The sequence below is a fragment of the Salvelinus alpinus genome, chromosome 1 (genome assembly GCF_045679555.1).
Source record: "Salvelinus alpinus chromosome 1, SLU_Salpinus.1, whole genome shotgun sequence".
In the NCBI taxonomy this organism is placed as follows: Eukaryota; Metazoa; Chordata; class Actinopteri; order Salmoniformes; family Salmonidae; genus Salvelinus; species Salvelinus alpinus.
Genome location: NC_092086.1, coordinates 57,356,320 through 57,378,113, shown reverse-complemented (window position 1 = coordinate 57,378,113; position 21,794 = coordinate 57,356,320). Strand labels below are relative to the sequence as shown.

Sequence of the window (21,794 nt, the reverse complement as noted above, 5' to 3'; positions counted from 1 at the left end):
TTCTGCTGTATATACTCTGGTTATCCTCTGTATATACAGACCATATATGTGTAAAATACATCTATGGGTTATGTTCATTGTAGCAGTGTTAGTACAACAAACTGTTTCCTGTTTCTTAGATTACGTCCAATATTACCATAATACTAAACTAACCCTTTTCACCTCATAGAATATCTCTTTCTCTGTCTGTCCTGTCCCCCCCTCTCTCTTTCTCTCCATCTTACTCTTTTCCCCTCTCTCTCTTCCACCCTCCCCTTTCTCTCTCTTTGTCCCTCAATCTCTCTTTTCTGCCCTCAGTCCTCTCCCTCTCTCCCTCTCTCTTTCTTTTCCACCCCATTCTGTCTCTCTCTCTCTCTCTCTCGTTCTCTCATCTCTGTCTTTCTCTCCATCATGTGCCACTATCAAGGTACATGCAATATGCATTAGGAAAAGAACAGTTGGATTAGATTCTTCAATCAGGAGGAGATGTAGTAGGTTTATTCATTCATCTATAGTGCCCCTCTCCCTCTCCCCATCGTAAGTAATGTGTGTTCTGCATGTGTGTTCATGTATGGTGTCCATGTGACATAGCAGGAGAGCTGGCCGTCTAGGCCTCAGCGTGGTTTCCTATGAATCAACTCAATGTTCTTTGGGGATAAGGTGTGGGGTGTGTTAAAACAGGGTACAGTTTGTCATGCTATGTCTAATACATACAGATTGTCTACTGTATGTATGGTTACTGTGCCAATTGTGTTGTCTGTCATACATCCATAAATGTGAAAAATGTGTTTCAAATATTGCCTCGGGTGATTACAAATCTACATGTTGCTTCGCAATGTGACATAACAATAATCAGCCAATGCAAATATATAATACTTTGTATATAATACAAAAAAGTGGGAAAGTAATTAAACATTTATGCAAATTAAGATATTTAGCAGTTTAAAACAATGTACAGTATATGCATTTATTGAATACTACAGTGATAGATACTACAGTGATACTACAGTGATACTACACTAATACCACAGTGATACGATACTACAGTGATACTGTACCACAGTAATACTACAGTGATACTACTACAGTGATACCACAGTTGTACCACAGTAATACTACTACAGTGATACCACAGTTGTACTTCAGTGATACTACAGCACACATATTATTGAACTCTATTGCTACAAAGGTATCTAGTGCACAATACTGGAGTATATAGCCTATACAGTATCTGACAACTACCTGAGCGTGCATATTTATTTACATCCACTACCAACGATCCAAACACTAGATGTACTACAAAATGGCTGCCGTAACAACGTATATAGCAACTCTGATATTGGAAACCTTATCTGCATGTGGATTTGCCCTGGGGGAAATATTTGCCCCCTTGTACCCCCTTGTTTCCCTCAATCCCCCTCCCCCTCCCCCTCTCAGACTAACTTCCATGTTCCGTTCCATCCCATCCCCAGGACATCCCCAGTCATTGCACCTGCGTAGCATAACTAAAGTTTGACCTGAGGTACGTACAACCGACTAGCTTCCTGCCCTCCTCCTCTGTAACACAATCTTCACACTATCAAGCCGACCGGAACCATTCTGAACCATACTGAGCTGGCTCACAAATCTTATTTTCACATTGTCCATTCCAGCAGAGTTCCAGCAATTGTAGTGGATGCGGCCAGCGCAGTACAGCTTGGTTTGGCTCGGCTCTGTTTGGCTCGGTAGTGTGAAAAGGGTACAGGAGGATCAAGCTGGTATGTCACGGCTTTGGCAGGAACAGTGCTGTATTCTGCTGCATTAAACAACCAGGCTTTGCCATGAAGTCCTGTAGAGTGGCGTGAATGTGTTCAACCTGATATATGTAAGGATTAAATGCAAGAATGGAGTAGAATTACGTCCATTAGCTTTTACAAATCTAAACGTTTTTTTTATAGTCTGAGATCTAATAGCATTGATCATCTTTGATCGTGAAGCACAATGCATGTTTCCCAAGCAAGAAAGCTTCGGCAATGGATATTGTGTGACCTCACAACTTCTTGGCCAAACTATAGATCGCATACCAACAGGCCAGCTTCAATTCATCTTGTTTTATGGCGTGTGTGTGTGGGTGCTTGCGTTCGTTCGTTCGAGTGTGTGTGTGTGTGTGGTAGTAAGGTATGCATTTGTGTCAAGAATTAAGCTATGAAACAGAGTTAAGTTCTCCAGAGTGTTAATCAAACAATAGGAGTTCCTGATAAAGTCAAAAATAGATCATATTTGTACCGTTAATTGGCAAATTTATTATTATTATAATTATTATTATATTATTTAGCACTCTTTGTTGATATTTATGGTTTGACATTTTTTTGCGATAATTTAATGAACCATTTTTGCTTGTACTCTCTCTCTCTCTCTCTCTCTCTCTTTCTTTCTTTCTTTCTTTCTTTCTTTCTCTCTGTCACGCCCTAGTTGTAAGGTGCATGTTGCATGGCGTGTTGGGTGCTGTGAAGGAGGTGATCTGGGTAACGGTAGATGAACAGTATGGCTAATGACTATTGGCCGATCAAATTGTCACTACCAACCACACATTCACCTATCTATCCATTGTATTTACACATAGCCTAGTTCTAAGACATTATATAGGTCCAGGAGTTTTGTCCAGACCACCTGATCCGACCAAGAAAATCCCAAGGCTCTAGTTCAGAGTTATATAACGAGGGCCCAGAGTTTTCCCCAACCCTGTGACCTGACCAAGGAAAACCTCCCGGTGTATCATGACATACATTACAATTCAACAAATGAATCATTACGCTTGGTATGGCTGGAATCCGTCCAACGGCTACCAGCCGTTACCAATGGTTACCACGTTGTTCTTTCCCACCTCAACCTCCCCTGAGCAGGGCCTTCGTCCCTATCCTGGTCCTGTCCTGGTCTCAGTGAGCTGAGCTAAGCGAGGCCTAAAAAAAACAACCATGTCATTACTGTAGGACACGACGGGCCAACCGGTTGGGAGGTATCGAGCTCAATCAACCCCCCCCCCCCCACGGCTTGTGGAACCCTGCGCACACACACACACACTTCCTAATCAGCTAAGAGCTGCAGGGCTGGGATTGATGAGGGCTGTTACAAGGGTCGACGTCTCGAACACAAGAGTTTGAATAGAGAAAGACCAAGGCAGGAGGTTATCCTACACAGCCATGTACTGTACCTTTGAATAATAATCATGTGTGTACTGTACCCTACACCTAAAGTGATGCTAGTCAGATGCATGTGTAAAGATATGAAAACGGCAATTCATGCTAATGCGTAAATATATTGTAATTAGAGAGTAGACACATGCACATGTATTTACACATCATTAATTTGACACATTAACAGTACATGTTTGAATACAGAATCCTGGAAATTACTGTACCCTCAAACAGGCACACAAACCATTAAAACACACACACACTTTCATCACACCCACTCGGCCAAGAGGAGTGGTCAGGTTGTAAGGAACACGATGACCCAGATCTGTCGCATAGCTGTACTACCCGGGCAGTATTACCCAGCATGCCTCCTGTTCACAGCACCAGCCCATGACTGAGTGGCTCCTATAGGCTATGCATTAATGTAAGAGCCTGGCGTCAAACTGATTTACTAACTAATCCGGCCGGAACAACATTAGCCCAGTGCTCCCCAACCCCAAACCTGCCCCTCGGTGTGGTATTCTAAATTCCAGACAGAGGCACAAATAATCTGTTTTCTGGAGAGGATGGAAGTGCAGTAATGATATTAACACCTGGTAATTGTGATAGTAATTCAGCGTTATATTATTTTGTTTTGTGTTCTTTTCATATTTTGTATTGTTTGTGATGATCCATGTTTTGTCTCTCATTTTGTTTGTTGGTTTGTGACACTGTGAGGAGAGGGATGGGAGCCTACAACCTCTCCCCATGCTGTTGGCGACTATGGCCCACATTTAATCAACTACAGATATTGAAAGAAACCGCACTACCTGCTGAAAAAAAATCAGCATAGGCCAGCCTTTGTTGCGTTTTCTCTGGTGACCAGCCCTTGTGTTTTCTCTGGTGATCAGCCTTCGTTGTGTTTTCTCTGGTGACCAGTCTTTGTTGTGTTTTCTCTTGTGACCAGCCTTCGTTGTGTTTTCTCTTGTGACCATCCTTCGTTGTGTTTTCGTCAGTGACCAGCCCGAGCTGACAAGGTAAAAATCTGTCGTTCTGTCCCTGAGCAAGGCAGTTAACCCACTGTTTCCCGGGCGCCGAAGACGTGGATGTTGATGGCAGCCCCCCGCACCTTTCTGATTCAGAGGGGTTGGGTTAAATGCGGAAGACACATTTCAGTTGAATGCATTGACTAGGTATTTCCCTTTCCTTCGTTGGGTTTTTGCCGGCGACCAGACTTCGCTGTGTTTTTGACACTGATGACCAACATAAGCTGGTCACCCGCAAAACCAGCATCAAGTCACGTTATGCTGGCTTGAAAAGGAATTTGTAATTCCCATTGGAATCCAGACTGAATAGTGATATCCAATAATTGGACCATTCATTAATTCACTCACTCACTCACTCACTTTCTATGCAAAAATATAGATATTGAAACAAACAATTCTAAAGACAGCAATAGAGCATACTGGGAAATATGATAATGATGGGTGTGGTTTCGGAAGACCAGCTGGACCAGCATACACACAAAGAAAAGGTTCTTCAGGGGTTCTTTGTCAGTGGTGATGTGTGTAACACAGCATATCAGGAAGGGTTCACTACTGTTGTGATGGTTGTGAAGAACCACCATGTTTTCCATTTATGCTATAAAATGCACTGTTAAAAAGTTCGTCATTTTAAGGTACACTACAGGCTACTGGTTGCAGTAAAAGTAAGGTAAACAACAAGTTAATCAAGTTTTTCTGACAAATTATTATTATATTATTATTATTTTTTCACCTTTATTTAACTAGGTAGGCCAGTTGAGAACAAGTTCTCATTTACAACTGCAACCTGGCCAAGATAAAGCAAAGCAGTGCGACACAAACAACACACATGGGATAAACACATGTACAGTCAATAACACAATAGAACAATCTATATACAGTGTGTGCAAATGTAGTAAGATTAGGGAGGTAAGGCAATAAATAGGCCATAGTGGCGAAATAATTACAATTTAGCATTAACACTGGAGTGATAGATGAGCAGAAGATGAATGTGTAAGTGGAGATACTGGGGTGCAAAGGAGCAAAAATAAATTATAACAATATGGGGATGAGGTAGTTGGGTGGGCTATTTACAGATGGGCTGTGTACAGGTGCAATGATCGGTAAGCTGCTCTGACAGCTGATGCTTAAAGTTAGTGAGGGAGATATAAGGCTTCAGTGATTTTTGCAATTCGTTCCAGTCACTGGCAGCTAGAGAACTGGAAGGAAAGGCGGCCAAAGAAGAGATGGCTTTGGGGATGACCAGTGAAATATACCTGCTGGAGCGCGTGCTACGGGTGGGTGCTGCTATGGTGACCAGTGAGCTGATATAAGGCGGGGCTTTACCTAGCAAAGACTTATAGATGACCTGATGGGTTTGGCGACGAATATGAAGCGAGGGCCAGCCAACGAGAGCATACAGGTCGCAGTGGTGGGTAGTATATGGGGCTTTGGTGACAAAACGGATGGCACTGTGATAGACTACATCCAATTTGCTGAGTAGAGTGTTGGAGGCTAGTTTGTAGTCAAAGTCAAGTCAAGGATCGGTAGGATAGTCAATTTTTACGAGGGTTTGTTTGGCAGCATGAGTGAAGGATGCTTTGTTGCGAAATAGGAAGCCGATTCTAGATTTTATTTTGGATTGGAGATGCTTAATGTCTGGAAGGAGAGTTTACAGTCTAACCAGACACCTAGGTGTTTGTAGTTGTCCACATATTCTAAGTCAGAACCGCCCAGAGTAGTGATGCTAGATGAGCGGGCGGGTGCGGCCAGCGATCGGTTGAAGAGCATGCATTTAGTTTTACTTGCATTTAAGAGCAGTTGGAGGCCACGGAAGGAGTGTTGTATTGCATTGAAGCTCGTCTGGAGGTTTGTTAACACAGTGTCCAAAGAACGGCCAGAAGTATACAGAATGGTGACGTCTGCGTAGAGGTGGATCGGAGAATCACCAGCAGCAAGAGCGACATCATTGATGTACACAGAGAAAAGAGTTGGCCTGAGAATTGAACCCTGTGGCACCCCCATAGAGACTGCCAGAGGTCCGGACAACAGGCCCTCCGATTTGACACACTGAACTCAATCTGAGAAGTAGTTGGTGAACCAGGTGAGGCAGTCATTTGAGAAACCAAGGCTGTTGAGTCTGCCAATAAGAAATTAAGGTGTTATCGCTGTAAAAGGACAGTTTGCCACTGAATGTTGGTTACTTGAGACTATACCCAACTCGGGTTTTGAACTGGTTGTTAGTGACCTGAATGACCTGCTAACCCCACCAGGTCTGTGGGCATAACAGAGATTGGCCACAGAGAAACAACAAATGTCGGTACATATAAGTGTCTTATATCGGCTGAAACCTTAAATTCGTGTTAATATAACTGCACTGTCCAATTTACGGTAGCTATTACTGCGGGGGAAAAAAGCCATGCTATTGTTTTGAGGAGGGCTCTTAACAACAAAACACTTTTTTCACCGGGATATGTTTGATAAATTCACCTCTGAAGGTGAAATGTGTACTTACATTCTGAAATCTTGCTCTGATTTATCATCCAAAGGGTCCCAGAGATAACATGAAGTGTCGTTTTGTTAGATAAAATCATTTTTCATATCCTAAAAAGGTCCATATAGCATCGATTTTGTATTTCCACTCGTTCAATTTGCAAAGAAAGGAATCTGTGAAAATCTCACCCTAAACGTTGTTTCAATGAGTCAAATCACGTGTGTATGTATTCCTCAGAGATCCTAGAATGTAACAAGACTTCACTATATTGTTAGGGGTGTAGTATATCCTATAGGACACCATATTTGGTCAGAGAGCGACGCCTTCATGGCACGCCGATGACGCAGGCGGTCTTCACTTGAATGACTGTATCTTTGTCAAATAAGCACCAATCGGGGTCAAATAAAGCTTGCTAGATAGCCAATGAAGGAAACCCTGTGTCTGTCGCAAAATGTAGGTGCTAACCTTTTGCGATAGCATGCCTTTTCCTTTTTGGACCAAAATGATAAGAATATTCAGAGTTATGAAGTTATGAAAACTGATTGTTTTGCAAATGTTTAACTTATAATATGGCTACTGGAAAAGCTAAATCAAAGTCCGAGTATACAGATTTTACAATATTCTTGCAGAAAAATGTAATATGATTGCAAATGTCTCTTTCACGATTTGCCCATATGTACCTAGGTGACTTCACACTAAATCTCCTGTAGCTCGCTCATACTTCAAGTTATCCGTCTGAACATACATTTCACATACACTGCTGTCATCTTGTGGACACCATCGGAATTACAACCAGAGTGATGGCTAGAAGTGGGACCTTTCTCTTGCATTTCAAAGATGGTGGTAGGAAAAAAACGGTTGTTTTTTTTCTTTGTAATTTCTTCTATCAGATCTATTGTGTTATATTCTCCTACATTCAATTCACATTTCCAAAAACTTCAAAGTGTTTCCTTTCAAATGGTACCAAGAATATGCATATCCTTGCTTCAGGGCCTGAGCTACAGGCAGTTAGATTTGGGTATGTCATTTAGGCGAAAATTGAAAAAAAGGGGGCTATCCCTAAGAAGTTTTAAAGAGCTGCACTGTTAAGAAGTAGTGGCAGGTGGCCTAGTGGTTAGAACGTTAGACCAGTAACCGAAAGGTTGCAAGATCGAATCCCTGAGCTGACAAGGTAAAAATCTGTCCTTCTGCCCCTGAACAAGGCAGTTAACCCACTGTTCCTAGGCCGTCATTGAAAATAAGAATTTGTTCTTAACTGACTTGCCTAGTTAAATAAAGGTCAAATAAAAAAGAGGTTAGTGCATTTCAGTAGTGATGAGAAACCGAGGCTTTCTGAAGGCTTTGACGCTTTCACCAAATTGTGCTGAAAAACAGTTCATTACTCAGAGCTTCATTATCTGTTCACAATGTACAGTAGTTGCATCTCCTGGTCAGCAATAAATAGCAGCGTATGATTATCATATAAAGTATTTCTTTCTCTACTGTTTTCATCAAAACTCCTATAATCAGTTGGAATACCAGGTTCACATCTGTCATCATGCTTCCCTTTTTTACCTTCAAGTTTACTATTGTTCATAATCTGAATCTATGACATTATTTAGGATGCTGAAGACAGAAGCTTATACTATACCAAATAAAACAAATTATTTGAACAACAGTGTAGAAAGTGTGGTTTCACATAAAACAATTTTCTAAATAGTGTGCCTTCAACAGGATTCGACCTCATACCCTCACGTCCCTGAATTGTTCCCTACTCTACCTGATAAATTACTGGTCAGATTAAAATATTTGTACAAAATCATTACTATATTTGTAAGTACAGTGTCCAGTAGAGGTCAATGTTTGAAAGCAGCTTGGAATCGAAGAAAGCACCGGAACCACGGCGAAATCAGTGGGACCTCGCATTTTGAAACACACGTTTTGAAAAAGCACGGAATCAAACGAAGTCTCGGACATCATTGATGACGTACTACTGATAAAGTGATGCACGCATCGGCACACTGCTTCGAAGTTAGCTGCTTAGCAATTTCAACGCATGCCTCGGAGCTCCGGTACCAAACGTAACATGACTACATTTCACAGTAACTTAATGGAAATGAGTTGGCTCGAAGTTGCTTTGAATTCTGCGTTACCTAATTGGCAACCAGTTAAAAATTCACAGTAACTTAATAGCCAGTAACTGCTAGTAACTCACTGACAACTAACTGCCAGTAACTTACTGGCACCTTAACTGGCAGCCAAATGTCAGTAAGTTATTGTAAAGTGCACAGGAACTTACTTGCAGCCAGCAGCTCACTGTACTTTCCCTGAACCTTTCTGATTACAAGATAGCATATAACATTAGGAGACAACTACTCAGCATTCCTGGTGGTGCGAGCACTTGGGAACCTGCCTCACCTGGCCTCAACCTCTTGGTTGGTAGCAAGCTGACCTTCCTGTCACATCATCAGGTCAGTGAGCGTGACAGAGATCGGCCACAGTAAGTTACTGTGAATTTCACAATAACTGCTTGCAGCAAGCTAACAGTAAGTTAAGGAAAATGAAACATGAACTTCCTGATGAAAAACTGCCATTAAGTTACTGGGAAATGCACAGTAACCTCTTAACAGCGCAGCTCTTGATTGTCACAAGCTCTTACAAAGATGTAGAACTGGGACCGGACAAATAAGGCGCTCAACCTTATTCTTCTTCTATGATATCATGGCGGTCCACAAACAAACATTTAAGGGCATGTCGTTACCTACTGTGCTGGAATCAATCATGATCTGTCCAATTCTGTACTATCATGAAAATAAAAAAACAGATAAATCCCTACTAACTTCTTCCACACCCTCTCCCAAAACCCCTCCCCAACCCCCCTACCCCATTAAACTTGACCTATATAATGCTGAAACACTCCACCCTTAGGATTGTTCAGCATGTCAACAACCATTTCACCAGTAACATCTGTTATCCCCCAATATCTCTTTTGCGGTCTCCACAATAACCTTTGACCTTGCGAATGCTACACTGTGTTCTCCCCCACACAATTACAACACTTAACCTTCACATTGCTCCCACATCCACTGTAATCATGTTCCCCTCCACACTTGACACATCTTTTCCTGCCTTTACATTGAACAGCTACATATCCCATTCTTTGACATTTAAAACACTGCAATGGGGACGGGACAAAATCTCTGACATTGAAACTAAGGAATCCTATCTGTACTTTCCCAGGCATAACCTTCTCAAACCTGAGCAGCACTGATGGGCTTCACTTCTTTGACCCTCTTTCTTACTGATCGACCTTTTGGAGTCAATCACTCTTCCTCCCTTCACATGTTCTTTGATATTATCTGTGGACATAGATATCAGGACCCCAGTGACGACTCCCCTCAATATAGCATAATCACCAGGGACATGGCTTTTAATCTTCTTCCCATTAAGCTTTTCCATTTTCAGAATCTTGTCTTGCTGAGCCTGTCTACCACACAATATTAACAGTCTACCATTTCCAATGAACCAAGCTAATTTGACCTACAACTTTCTCTACGGCATTAGTTAGTCAGATAGGGTGTGAATGAGGCCCTGTGGTCTTTCCACTCCGACACATTATTACTTTTGCTTCCTACCTTGGTGCTCTTTATGCTTTCTTTACTAAACGCTCCACTGCTTTCAGTATCATGATCTCTCTTCTTCCTATGTCTTTCCACTACAGACCATTTCAGTCCTTGACCCTCATCCTCCCGCTCCATACCATCGGGACTGACACCCATATTTGTTCGCATTCCAGCACAGCTGTTGCGTCATCAACTTTTTCTCCATTTCGTCTGCACTACTCGCCACCATTCCGACTCCCAGACACCATACATTACACCTAGATGATTGCACCGGTTTTCAATGTCTGCACTCATTGAGCAGCACACTGCACTGTGCGATAGTTCTACCTCCTCAACCTTCATTAACATAACGATAAAACCTCTTAAACTGGTACAATACTTCCACTAACAATTGGCAGAAATACAACATATTTTAGACCATGCCCCCCAAAATATGTTACTTTTCCCCGCCAGCACATTGCCCCCACATACATTTCAATGTGCAGTGAAAGTAAGGTAAACAACAAGTCATTTAAAAAACAATAACACTGTAAATCAACTGTAAAAAAGCAATAGTTGAAAGTTAACATGCACAAAATGAGTATCAGCCAATGAAAAGCGTTGATTTACTTGCATGTGACCAAATGCTAAATTGTAGCTGGTCCCATCAGATAACATGGAACAAATTAACCCTATGCGAACTTCAACAGGTGGTACTGATTATATCCAGGCACAGGTGCGTCAGACAATTAAAATTGTCAAAGTAGTTGGAAGTGTCCTTGACATAACTAAGTCCAACAGCATGTTCTGATCATCAAAGCAACTATCACGTGTATTTGACTGACTGGTCAAATTGCTCTCTGTGTAAAGTGCCTAGTCCACGTAATTGTTGCAGATTGTGGCAAGGGTTTGAATCTCACATGAGTTTCCCCCCCTTTGAAATGTTGATTTACATGTATTGTGTGCAGTGCTTGAATTGGACTAAAATAGGTGCCGGTACTGTTTATATTTAAGTGCAGGAACTGTACAATACTTTTGAGCTAATATTTTATAAGGGGTGCAGTAGAACATTTTGAGGTGCCGGTACTCAGTTCTGGTGAGCTCCTGCCCAAGTGTTATTGTGTTGAAAAGGGACGCCTACAGCCAACAGCTTGAAAATGAAGATTATGAATGAATTTAATATGGAGCTACCTCTTTCTTCAGCCTTGCACACAAACACATACAGATCGTATTGCATCGGCTATATTACATGGTCGTGTACACCTGAATGTAGGGCTACAACGTTTTATAGGCTACGCATTATTAGAATCATCCACTTCATCACATGCGTTTTGAATCGAGCATCAAGGACCGGCAGTGAACAGGTTTATGTTGTTGTAAGGACCTCGTTTATATTTTCCCCGTGAAAGCACATGGATGTGTGTGGAACTCGTAAACAACAACGTGGCCTAATCAAAGATGCATCACTGCAATATTGGCACACAACATTTTGTTACAGTAGTAAATCTTGAATTTGTAGGTTTAAACTATCCCTCTAATGGCCAGGGTTGACCTATTTTAAGAAATTACTTTGGTTGGTCGATATAAAGTCTAAGATCTTTCATAGAAGAAGAAGTTGTGCCAGGACATAATCAGTACCATTTGTTGAGGTTAGCATAGGGCTAACGTGTGCCATGTTATCTGATGAGACCAGCTACAATTTAGCGTCACATACAAGTAAATCAACACTTTTTTTATTGGCTGATACGCATCTTGTGCGTGAGAACCCATTTAACTTTAAATGCTTGCTTATGTTCATAAGTATGGCCCACTGTATTTTACTGCAACTCAGTAGCAGGGAACTTATACTTATGGGATACTTCAGGCACATCCGAAGTATCCTATAAGTATAACTGTAGAACCTGTCATTGGTTCTACCTGGAACCAGAGGGTTCTTCATGAGATGGTTCTAAATGGAACTCAAAAGGTTTCCCCTACAGAGACAAATCAAAGGGTTCTACATGGCACCCAACAGTCATTCTGAAAAGTACCTTTTCTCTCATGGCTAACTACTGTACCAGGAAGTTTGAAAAGACAGGATGAGTGTGCGGGGAGCTTATATTCATGAGCTCGCTTTGACTGACAGCTCTTTGAAACGCCTATGTCAAGCAACTTGGTTGCAGTGTTGCAGTAAAAATCCTCTCAAGCTAATTTAGTGGTTCACTAAGGAACTCAAACAACATTGAAATTGCATTAATGATGTCATTTTTTATATATATACATCTCCCGTTTGGGATGTCTCTTGTGATGCGGTTCACAGCTGCACTGACGGACGTGTTGACTTGACAACTGCAGTTTTGAACGACCCCTCCCCCCTCATCTTCTAAACCATTGGCAGTCATTCTGAATGCAGACTGTGGGAATCCTCTCTGGTTAGATTCCAATAGGAATTAAACGTCACTTTGTAAGTCAGCATAATGTGACTTGATGCTGGTTTTGATTTAGCTGATGCTGGTTACCAGCAAAACACAATGAAGGCTGGTCATCTGCGAAAAGACAACGGAAACACAACGAAGGCTGGTCTGCCAGGATAACCAGCTAGACCATGCTGGTCAGACCAGCTAGATCATACTGGTCGGCCAGCAGAACCAGACCATCCTGGTCAGACGACCAGCACTGACCAGTATAGACCAGCATGAACCAGCTTGAAATGTATGCAGTTTTTTTCAGCATGGCTGCAGGTTTCATTCAGAATATTGATGCTGTATTTTAAGGGTAGATGTGGTTTTACAAAATCTATCCAATGACAATGTCTGTGAGACCTTGTATACGGTGTAAACCACAGTGTGGTTTCACTTTATCTGTGATTGATTGAATTGGATCCCAGGTTTATGTTTGATGACATGTGATGTGACTGCCTTTCCACCCTCATTCATTCCTAACCCAGGGCCACATTCTCTATTATCAGTAACGATGAAAAAAAAGTCATTCATGACAACAAAAAGGACACAAAGAAAGTACACATTAGGAGGAGATGTGGCTGCTTTGAGTTTAGAGAACAGAGGATGATCAAACCTATCCTGTTATGCCACCTAACCTGACAATTATACTGCTTGGTCAGATGTGTTGAGGTTTATATCCACTTTTTCCTCTAAATTGTATCTTGGAAAAGAGCGACTCACTCTTAAAGGGGTGGTGTTAGATTTTCGCTTGCTTTTAAAGGGGTGGTGTTAGATAACGGTCATGTTCCCCTGCTCAGATGTTGCTGACAGCACAGTCAATGACGTGGCATGCAACCATTGGTTGATGCATGCAACGTCCGAGCAGGGTAATGCGACTTTTCGCTCACTCTTAAAGGGATGGTGTTAGATTTTGGCTCACTCTTAAAATGTGGTATTGGATTTTTGGCTCACCCTTGAAGGGGTGTTGTGAGATTTTGGCAGATGCAACAACAGCTTGAGCTTGTGTCAAACCTTGATCTCTTTTGCTCTACCTGGTCATTCTCCAGGGTATTGACATCTGTTCTCTAAAAATGTCAAACAGACCGACACAAGTTGTAGGAAATGCTGAGGAAGTAGTGTCAAAAACGACATTCTGAACGCCATCACAACGACTAGTTGGGAGTAATGCAAATTCGAACACTAATCTGGCATAATAATATGTGCATAGAGGCTATCCACAACATGAAAAGGTGCAAAAACGGGTGTTTTATGTTTACGTTCTACTACATCCCTGGGGAAGAAGGTAGGCTTGGACCATGAGAGGGAGTATGGGCCTACATTCACAAACCGTCTGAGTGCTGATCTAGGATCAGGTCACCTCCGTACATTCAAATATTATCTTATTCATTTTATTCGTTTTGATCTAAAAGGTCAAACTGACCCGAGATCATTACTACTGTGATGGGGGCTCCGAGAGGAAGGTGTAAATGGTGAATAAGGGGAGGCAGCCAGGTTCTGTTGGGCCCGGTGAAGCTGTCAGTGTTTTCATAAGGTCTTCCACCACACACACACATACAGTAAATGTTCTGCTGATGTTTCTGTTCCCAAATCCTGACGACTTCACCAGGTCCAAGTTGGTCACGTTGTTATTCTGGGGAGGTGCTGAATAGAGCTTTGACTGTATGTACTGTTGCCCTGTCCGTCTGTCTGTCCCTCTGTCTGAAGTCTGTCTGTCTGGAGGATTAGAATTCAGTGTTGGAGGCTAAAACATCTGGATGCTGAGTCTGCCCTCTCTCTTTCTTAATATCTCCCTTTTTCTGAGAGACACATGAGTGTTCTTCCCTCTTTGTGTGTGCCAGAGGGAGCTAAAAGTCACTGGAGCTTGACACCAGCTGTTTTATCCATCAGTACTCTCCCCCTACTATATTCTACTGTACTGTGCTGTACTGTGTATGCTGACACTACTGACAGAGAGCACCATTTTATATTGATGTGACAAAATTTTGATGCCATATTTTCATAACTCATTTTCCTGTTTTGTCCTGTCTCTCCCGTCTGTCTGTCTTTCTCTCTGTCCCTTGTCTGTGGCCTTAACACTTGATTTGGATTTTCGGTTTGACTTGATTTGGTATGATTTTTTTTTAATTATTGTTTTTGTTTTTTGAAACCTATTTATTCATAACAATCGCTATTCCTTGCTATTTCTAATCCATAATATATTTTAACGCGACATCTTTCTCTGTCATCCAAATTATATCCATGTCCTCCTTAAACATGAAAAAATAACATAATAATCATTAAAACGTTTAAATTAACCACAAACATTTATGCAATTTTACTTTATTTTGCACCAAATGTCCTGCATTTAAACTGTTTTTAACCCTAAAACGACTTTTCCCAAAAACACCACTTAACTTCTGTCACCTCTCCGGTAACCCCTTGACCTCTAACCTAATGTAACCCTCTAACTATGACAACCCGGTCACCACAGCGACAGGCTATGAGAAGTCTCGCAGCCTCAATAACATTTCGGGCATGTCAGGAGCCCCCATGCGCCTCACCCCCATCACCAACCCTTTCGATCCCCCGGGAACCAACCTCCGACGCTGTCACTCCCCCATCCCCTCCATTTTGTAGCGTCATGATGTGGAGAAGCAAGCCAACAAGTCAACTGCAGGAGGAGCATCAGGAAAGAGAGACATACCAACACCACTGTAATCCCAGTACTCCCACTTATATTAGTCCAATAGTGATAATGATAATGAGCTGTAGGGGGTGCCATTTAGCCACATTTAATAATGCTCTATATTGAAAGCCAGGTAGAGGGGGACATCTCATAAGAGACTTAGAATGAATAGCAAAAATATCCACTATTACTACATGCACTTTCCCACCACATGCAATGTGCAATATGTTAAGCCGAAGCAAAATGTTTAGAGGTATTCAGCGTTAGTCTACAGCAATGTTACGCCTGTTGGAGCAATGAGAACACACATCACCACACACACACACACAAACACTCCCTCACACACACACACACTCCCTCGCGCTCTCTCACACACACACGTATACTCTCACACACTTGCCTTATTAACAGGGATTGAGTGTAGGTTAGTGATTTGGACTGATAAATAATGTAGTGTGCTACAATAGCAGGCCTCCCTGTATTATTGTAAATGTGTGCTGTTTTTGCACTCCGTATTATCACTAATCCTAAAGAGCTCCTTAGTCAAATGAGACTTCTTCTGATACTCTACACCCCCCACACAACATAAATTCTCAACAATACACCCATCCACTCACTCACACACGCATCGCTTGTATTTGGGATGAGGAACACACTTACAGTAACTAACACCAACAAAATATCGAATATATATTAAAATGCATGCATTCGTTTTTGAAGAACAAAAAAAAAAATCACACAAAGAAATTCTTATATTTAACAGAAAATCTTTGAAAAGAAAAGAGGCAAGCCCAAAGTAAGATTTTTTTTTTTTAGTAGCACCCATAAAACAAGCCATGTACTGGCTAGTGCTAGATCTCCCAGGGGAGATGACTCAATGGACCGTTAAATGTGTTTCTGTATGCTGAAAATAGACTGTATCACACACACATACACACTTATAGAGACTCACGACCGATCAAACAGCAATGTATCATTTTAAAAGCTGGGGGGTGCTAGAGAGTTGTACTATACTAGCATTCATTCACTACTACTGTTATTATCATTATCATTATTGATGTTATCAGTGCCATGTAGAGCTGGAGAGAACGCAAAGCGTTCTGGGGCTTTTGTGCAATACACAGACTCTGATGAAAGCCTGAACAACGGCCATCAATGTTTTAAAGAAGAGATTCCGAGTAGCGTCCTAACCCACAGAGAGGGAGGTCATAATAACAAACTATTTTTATAATGGTTTTGAGGATTAAAGGGATGGAGGGATTCTCTCTTCTTTCTCTAGGGGACGGGGTTAGGTGTGGTAGAGAAGACGGGGTCGGGGTGGGACTCTCATTCCCATTGGTCGGGAGCAGTAAAAGGGGCCATCGAAGCAGGGATCGGTATTTTTCATCATTGACCATATACCGGCCCTCCCTGCCCTCTTGTATGCAGGTGCATGAAATGAAGCTTTCTCTTTTTCTAAATATGGCTCCTCAGAAATCAATCTGTACACATATCAAACTATACCTTTCAGTCTGCACATGTCAGTGTCAGGAGGGTGTGGCTATAATCAGAAGTGGCTTCGGGTCACCCGTTAGACGAGATCAATTTCGGTTTTTATCATCTTCATCATCGATCTCCCTTCACTTCCTCAATCCTTTGTTGTCTTCCTGTCTCGAGCATTTCACCACATCGCCACTCTCACAATGACTCTTATGATTTGAGTGTAGCGATTTTTTTTTCAGTTTTCTTTTTTGCTTTTTCTCTTTTGTCCTTTTTGACCTCCCCCCCCCCCCCACCTCCCGGTCCTGGCTGCTGAACCATCGCTCCTCACATAAAAAGAGGGCACCGTGAATGGAGGATGGACTGACAGCGCTTGGTAGAAGAACAGAACGAAACAATGATAAAATTAACAAAAAAAGGCAACATACATATATAGAAATATGCAATGTATAGAAATATATTTGTATCTATGTATAGGTAATCCTATGGAGATATGTTGTATATCTGTGGCGCACATGGGAGTTGTGTGGTTTTGTGTACACAGACATGCATCTACCTCTTGTCCAAGATGCAAGAGTGCCAATTCATCAGAATTATACATCATTCCTTTCTTTCTCACTGTTTTCTGAGGGGGAAAAGGAGGGAAAAGGAAGTGTTGAAGGAGGACAACTGTTTTCCCTCCATACCAGACATCAGAAAAAAAGAGACCAAAACTTCTTAAAATCCCGATTTCTTTCGAAATTTTGTTGAAATGTAGAAGATGACGAGGTTATAGTGACAATGTTTAAAAAAAATCTATCTTGATATACCCAATGTCGACATTTTAATTATTGTCACTCTTATGGATTGTATATTTTCATTTAAGCGGTTGATTTACAGAAATGTTTATTTTTGTATTTTCCGATGTTACTGTCTATTTTATTATTGATATTTATTGGCATCGAATGTTGCCATCTATTAAGGTAATGCTTATGTCTCTAACTGTTCGTATCCAGTTCTGTTGTTTGAAATGTGTCTCTGATTTGATGTGATTTTGGGGGGGTTTGACCTTCCTATCTTCCCCCCTCCTCATTTCTCACTCTGCTACCTGCTCCTCTCTCACTAGAGACAGAGGGTTGTGTAAGGACCGAAGGTGAAATCTTTTCACATTTCGTAGACATGGCATTCTCTATGACTAACATTAGCATTAGCCTTATACAGGTGTGGACTGTATACACTCTAGATAGTGTTAAGCTAAAGAAAAAAAGCTATTAGGGCAACCTCGCTCAGCGATCGAAGCAAAAAAAATACAATTAGACAAAACCATTCGATAATTCAAAGCTCAGGACTCGTTCGGTTGAGAACTGTGCCCTCTACAGGCTCAAGGGATGCTGTGAGAAGGTTTGACTTTTTATTCGTTTAAAATATGAACTGCTGTTGTGAGTCACGTGACATAAACTCCATATCTGCATTTCATATCTGCACATATCCAATAGTAGCCCGAGTGCCAGTTGGTTCGTGCTCTATTACCAAGTCCTTGTCACTCATTGTCACATCAAACATGTCATGTTTAGCTTGCCAATGACATAGGAGTTGGCTAGACAGCACAAACAGATCTGGGACCACGCTAATTCAATAGTAGTGGGTGAGAATCCGAAAAGCCTTCATCTGTGTAGAGTTTGAGGTGGGAGTGACAGGGAGGGTGAAAGCTTGACCTATAACTATGTTTGGGGTGCACTCCATTTTGATTGCAGTCAATTCAGGAGATGCATTGAATCTCAATTCATTCATTGAAAATCGGCTGTTATATTAAATGTCGGATTGTTTTCAATGAATGGTTTGGATTTTTATTCACCTCCAGAGTTGATATAATATAAATGGAATTCACCCCAACTTGCACCAGTACTCTACACCCAGAGTAATATATATGATAATATAGTTATATATGGTAGTACACATAGATATATTCCCTATATATGGTTTTGTTGACACCCAGACACCAGTCTACAAAATACCAAATCTATTTTTTCTAATTGTCTCTCTTCATCCCCACATCCCTCCCTTCCTCCCCTGTCTTCTCCCTTAATCTAGTGCTTTGGTTGTTTGTTCTTGTATTATAGGAATTCTTCTTATACCTGTTATTGGTCCAAATGTTCTGTACAGTTGTAAAGTTTTGACTTATTTCAGTCTTCATGGGGTTTCCATTGCGAGCAATAAGGAATTGATATGTCTATATCCATAATCAAGGAAATGTGATTTGAGAAGACATCCGATTTGATCATAAGCTTAATGAATGTGTATATATTTACTGTATATATTAAGTGCATATGAATGTGTATATTTCTATACACAACATATAGACTAACAGCATGCTATTAGGGAAAAAAGCACTCGGCCCTCACAGTTTTGTCTGAGAAGAGTTGGGCTTATATATGCATGCTAAGATGTTCTAGGGTGGAAGAGACCATTGGTACCCTAATGGGGAGGGGGTTTGGGAAAGTTTTATTTTTTAAGGATGGGGAAGGGTAACCAGTGGTCTTGTGTAGCCGCTCTGTTATTTCTTATCGACCTTCCTAGACTAACTGGTAATAATAATTACTTTATGATTGATCATTTTTGTTATCTTTTTACAGAGAACTATTCTGAGAGCTCAGTGCTTATCAGGTATATGCAAAAAGAAGCAGTAACTGTGAATTAATACTAGAGAAACAAATCGACTTCTTCCTTTTCCCACGTTAGTCCGAACACGTCCTCAAAACTCAATTTCCCTCGGTGAAAACCACATCGGCGAAAGCCCACCCAAACCCTACCGACTTTTCGACACACTTCCTCTCTTCTCTGTTCTCCCTCTCTCTTGTTCCATCAATCCATCCTGTCTTGTCCCTCTCTTGCTTGAAATATCCTGAGATACAGTACATACCCGACATTTTAGGGGTTTAACGTTTGAAACGATACGATAACCTCCACTATGTGGAGGGAAAGCTCACACAACGTTTTGCATTATTAGTGACATTTTTTGTTGTTGATAAACTAATAACCTGTAACCTGGGATATGATGTGCATTACTTCGTTTTGCTACACCTCGTGGTTACTTATTAGGACAGTTATTGAGTCATAGCAGATAGAAAAACGAACCTCGACTGTCACGAACAATCTACAAATAGACTATACTTCCCCTCTGGTGGTAGAATTCACACGTAACCAACCGTAGGCTACAGACATGGATGACTCATTGTTGAGCAAAAATGCTTATGCTACTTCCTTGTGCATCCTGCACGTTCTTTAAACTTTAGGCTGCATCTGAAATGGCACCCTAGTCCCTATATAGTGCACTACTTATGACCAGAGCCCTATTATAGGGAATAGGAATAGTCAATACCCACTGGGCACAACGTGGAATAGACACTGAATTAACATCTGTTAACATCAACGGGTCGTGAATTTTCCCCCATTGTCACTGGGACAGGGAGGTGCTGCTCTTTGACAAGCAGTAGGAGGTGAGCATGTGACATTCTAGAATGGATCAGTAGAGGTTGTTGTGATAGGTGGTTATTTTGCTCATTATTGACGGGCAAGTTGATGGTTTAGTTAGTGGGGTCAGTTAGTAGAGTGATGTTCAGGTCTGTGTATCATAGCATGTTCTTGTTCAATCGTTGCAGATTTAAAAAAAACTCTGTGAAGAAGTTCTTCAGACACTTTTTTACCAATCCTAAGAAAGGAGAAGGACTTTAAGATGCTGAAATGGAGGATGTTTGTAGTCTAGTCAACAACTGACGTAGAAATGAATTGAATAATATCACCAGTGCAATGTTTTTGACTACACCTCTGTCTTCCCCCTTTTCCACATTTCCCCTTTCCCTCTCTTCGTCAGTCTCCCTACACTCACAACTCAGGTATATCTCTCTCTATGTTGGTTTAAATCAGTGCTTCCAGACGTAATGTCTATCAGAGCCGAACAGAGAGAAGGTTTGAAATGTTTTGCTTCCTCTCTGCTGTATGTATGGACGTGTAAATATTGTATGTGTCCTGTGTTCTCATCCCAGCTCACCTATGTACCCTGTTATGTGATTCTGAGGTTGTTTTGTCCCTCCACTCTCCTCTCTCTCCGACACACACGTTTCACCCCATCTCAACCTACCCACTTTCTGCTATAATTTGTTGTATTGGTATTTTGAGATGTGCTTTCTCTACTGTTTCCATTACAAAACCCCAAACTGAAACAACAGACTTTGGGAAAATGAAAAGACCCATAAACGTTAAAGTTTCATCTCCCCTAAAAGTGGATTACAAACGTCTCCCGAGGATAGGAGTGGACAGAAAAAAGGACAGAAAGACTGTCAGATGCTACGTATGATGTTTTTGTTTTTGGAGGGGGGGGGGGGGGGTAGGAACTGTATATATATAAAAAAAAAATAAATTAAAAAAAAGGATTGTCATCAAAGGAAGAACCATGAAATGGAGGACAGTTTGGGGAAGAAAGAAAAAAACTAAATGAGAGGAGGAAGTAAGCTGATCACTTCTCAGTGTAATAATGTGTTTTGTGTTCTGTGTGCTGTTTCGCTCTGTGCTTCGTGTGCTGTGTTTTCGCAGTGTGTGTGTGTGTGTAACTGTGTTTTGTGTTGTGTGTGTGTGTCTTGTGTTTCTGTGCTTCGCTCTGTTTCATGTCAAATTGTTTCCTCCATGTTGCCTATCTGTGTGTGTAGGCTGTAGGATACATACAGTGCTTTCAGAAAGTATTCATACCCCTTGATTTATTCCACAGTTTATGTTACAGCCTGAATTCAAAATTGATGAAATATTTTTTTGCTTGTCATCCATCTACACACAATACCACATAATGACAAAGTGAAACTCTGTTTTTTAGATTTTTTTTTGGTAAATGTATTTCAAATGAAATACAGAAGAATCTAATTTACATAAGTATTCATACCCCATGAGTCAATACATGTTAGAATCATTTTTGGCAGCGATTACAGCTGTGAGTCTTTCTGGGTAAGTCTCT

The 21,794-nt window shown here is 41.2% G+C and overlaps 1 protein-coding gene across 5 annotated transcripts in view; it reads left to right on the top strand.

Moving 5' to 3' along the window:
- Positions 1-21,794, top strand: part of LOC139542598 (voltage-gated potassium channel KCNC1-like) — a 98,519-nt gene that overhangs the window by 69,785 nt on the left and 6,940 nt on the right. Inside the window, exons 4-5 of one of the 5 annotated variants that reach the window (XM_071348357.1) lie at positions 15,140-20,289; positions 20,664-21,317. The exons of 2 other annotated variants lie outside the window; for them this stretch is intronic. In XM_071348357.1, coding sequence (XP_071204458.1) covers positions 15,140-15,285 — 146 coding nt within the window. In that variant the 3' untranslated portion in view covers positions 15,286-20,289; positions 20,664-21,317. Of the gene's footprint in view, positions 1-15,139; positions 21,318-21,794 lie in introns of all 5 variants that reach the window. 2 more of the 5 variants (XM_071348449.1, XM_071348267.1) reach the window with 2 other exon arrangements.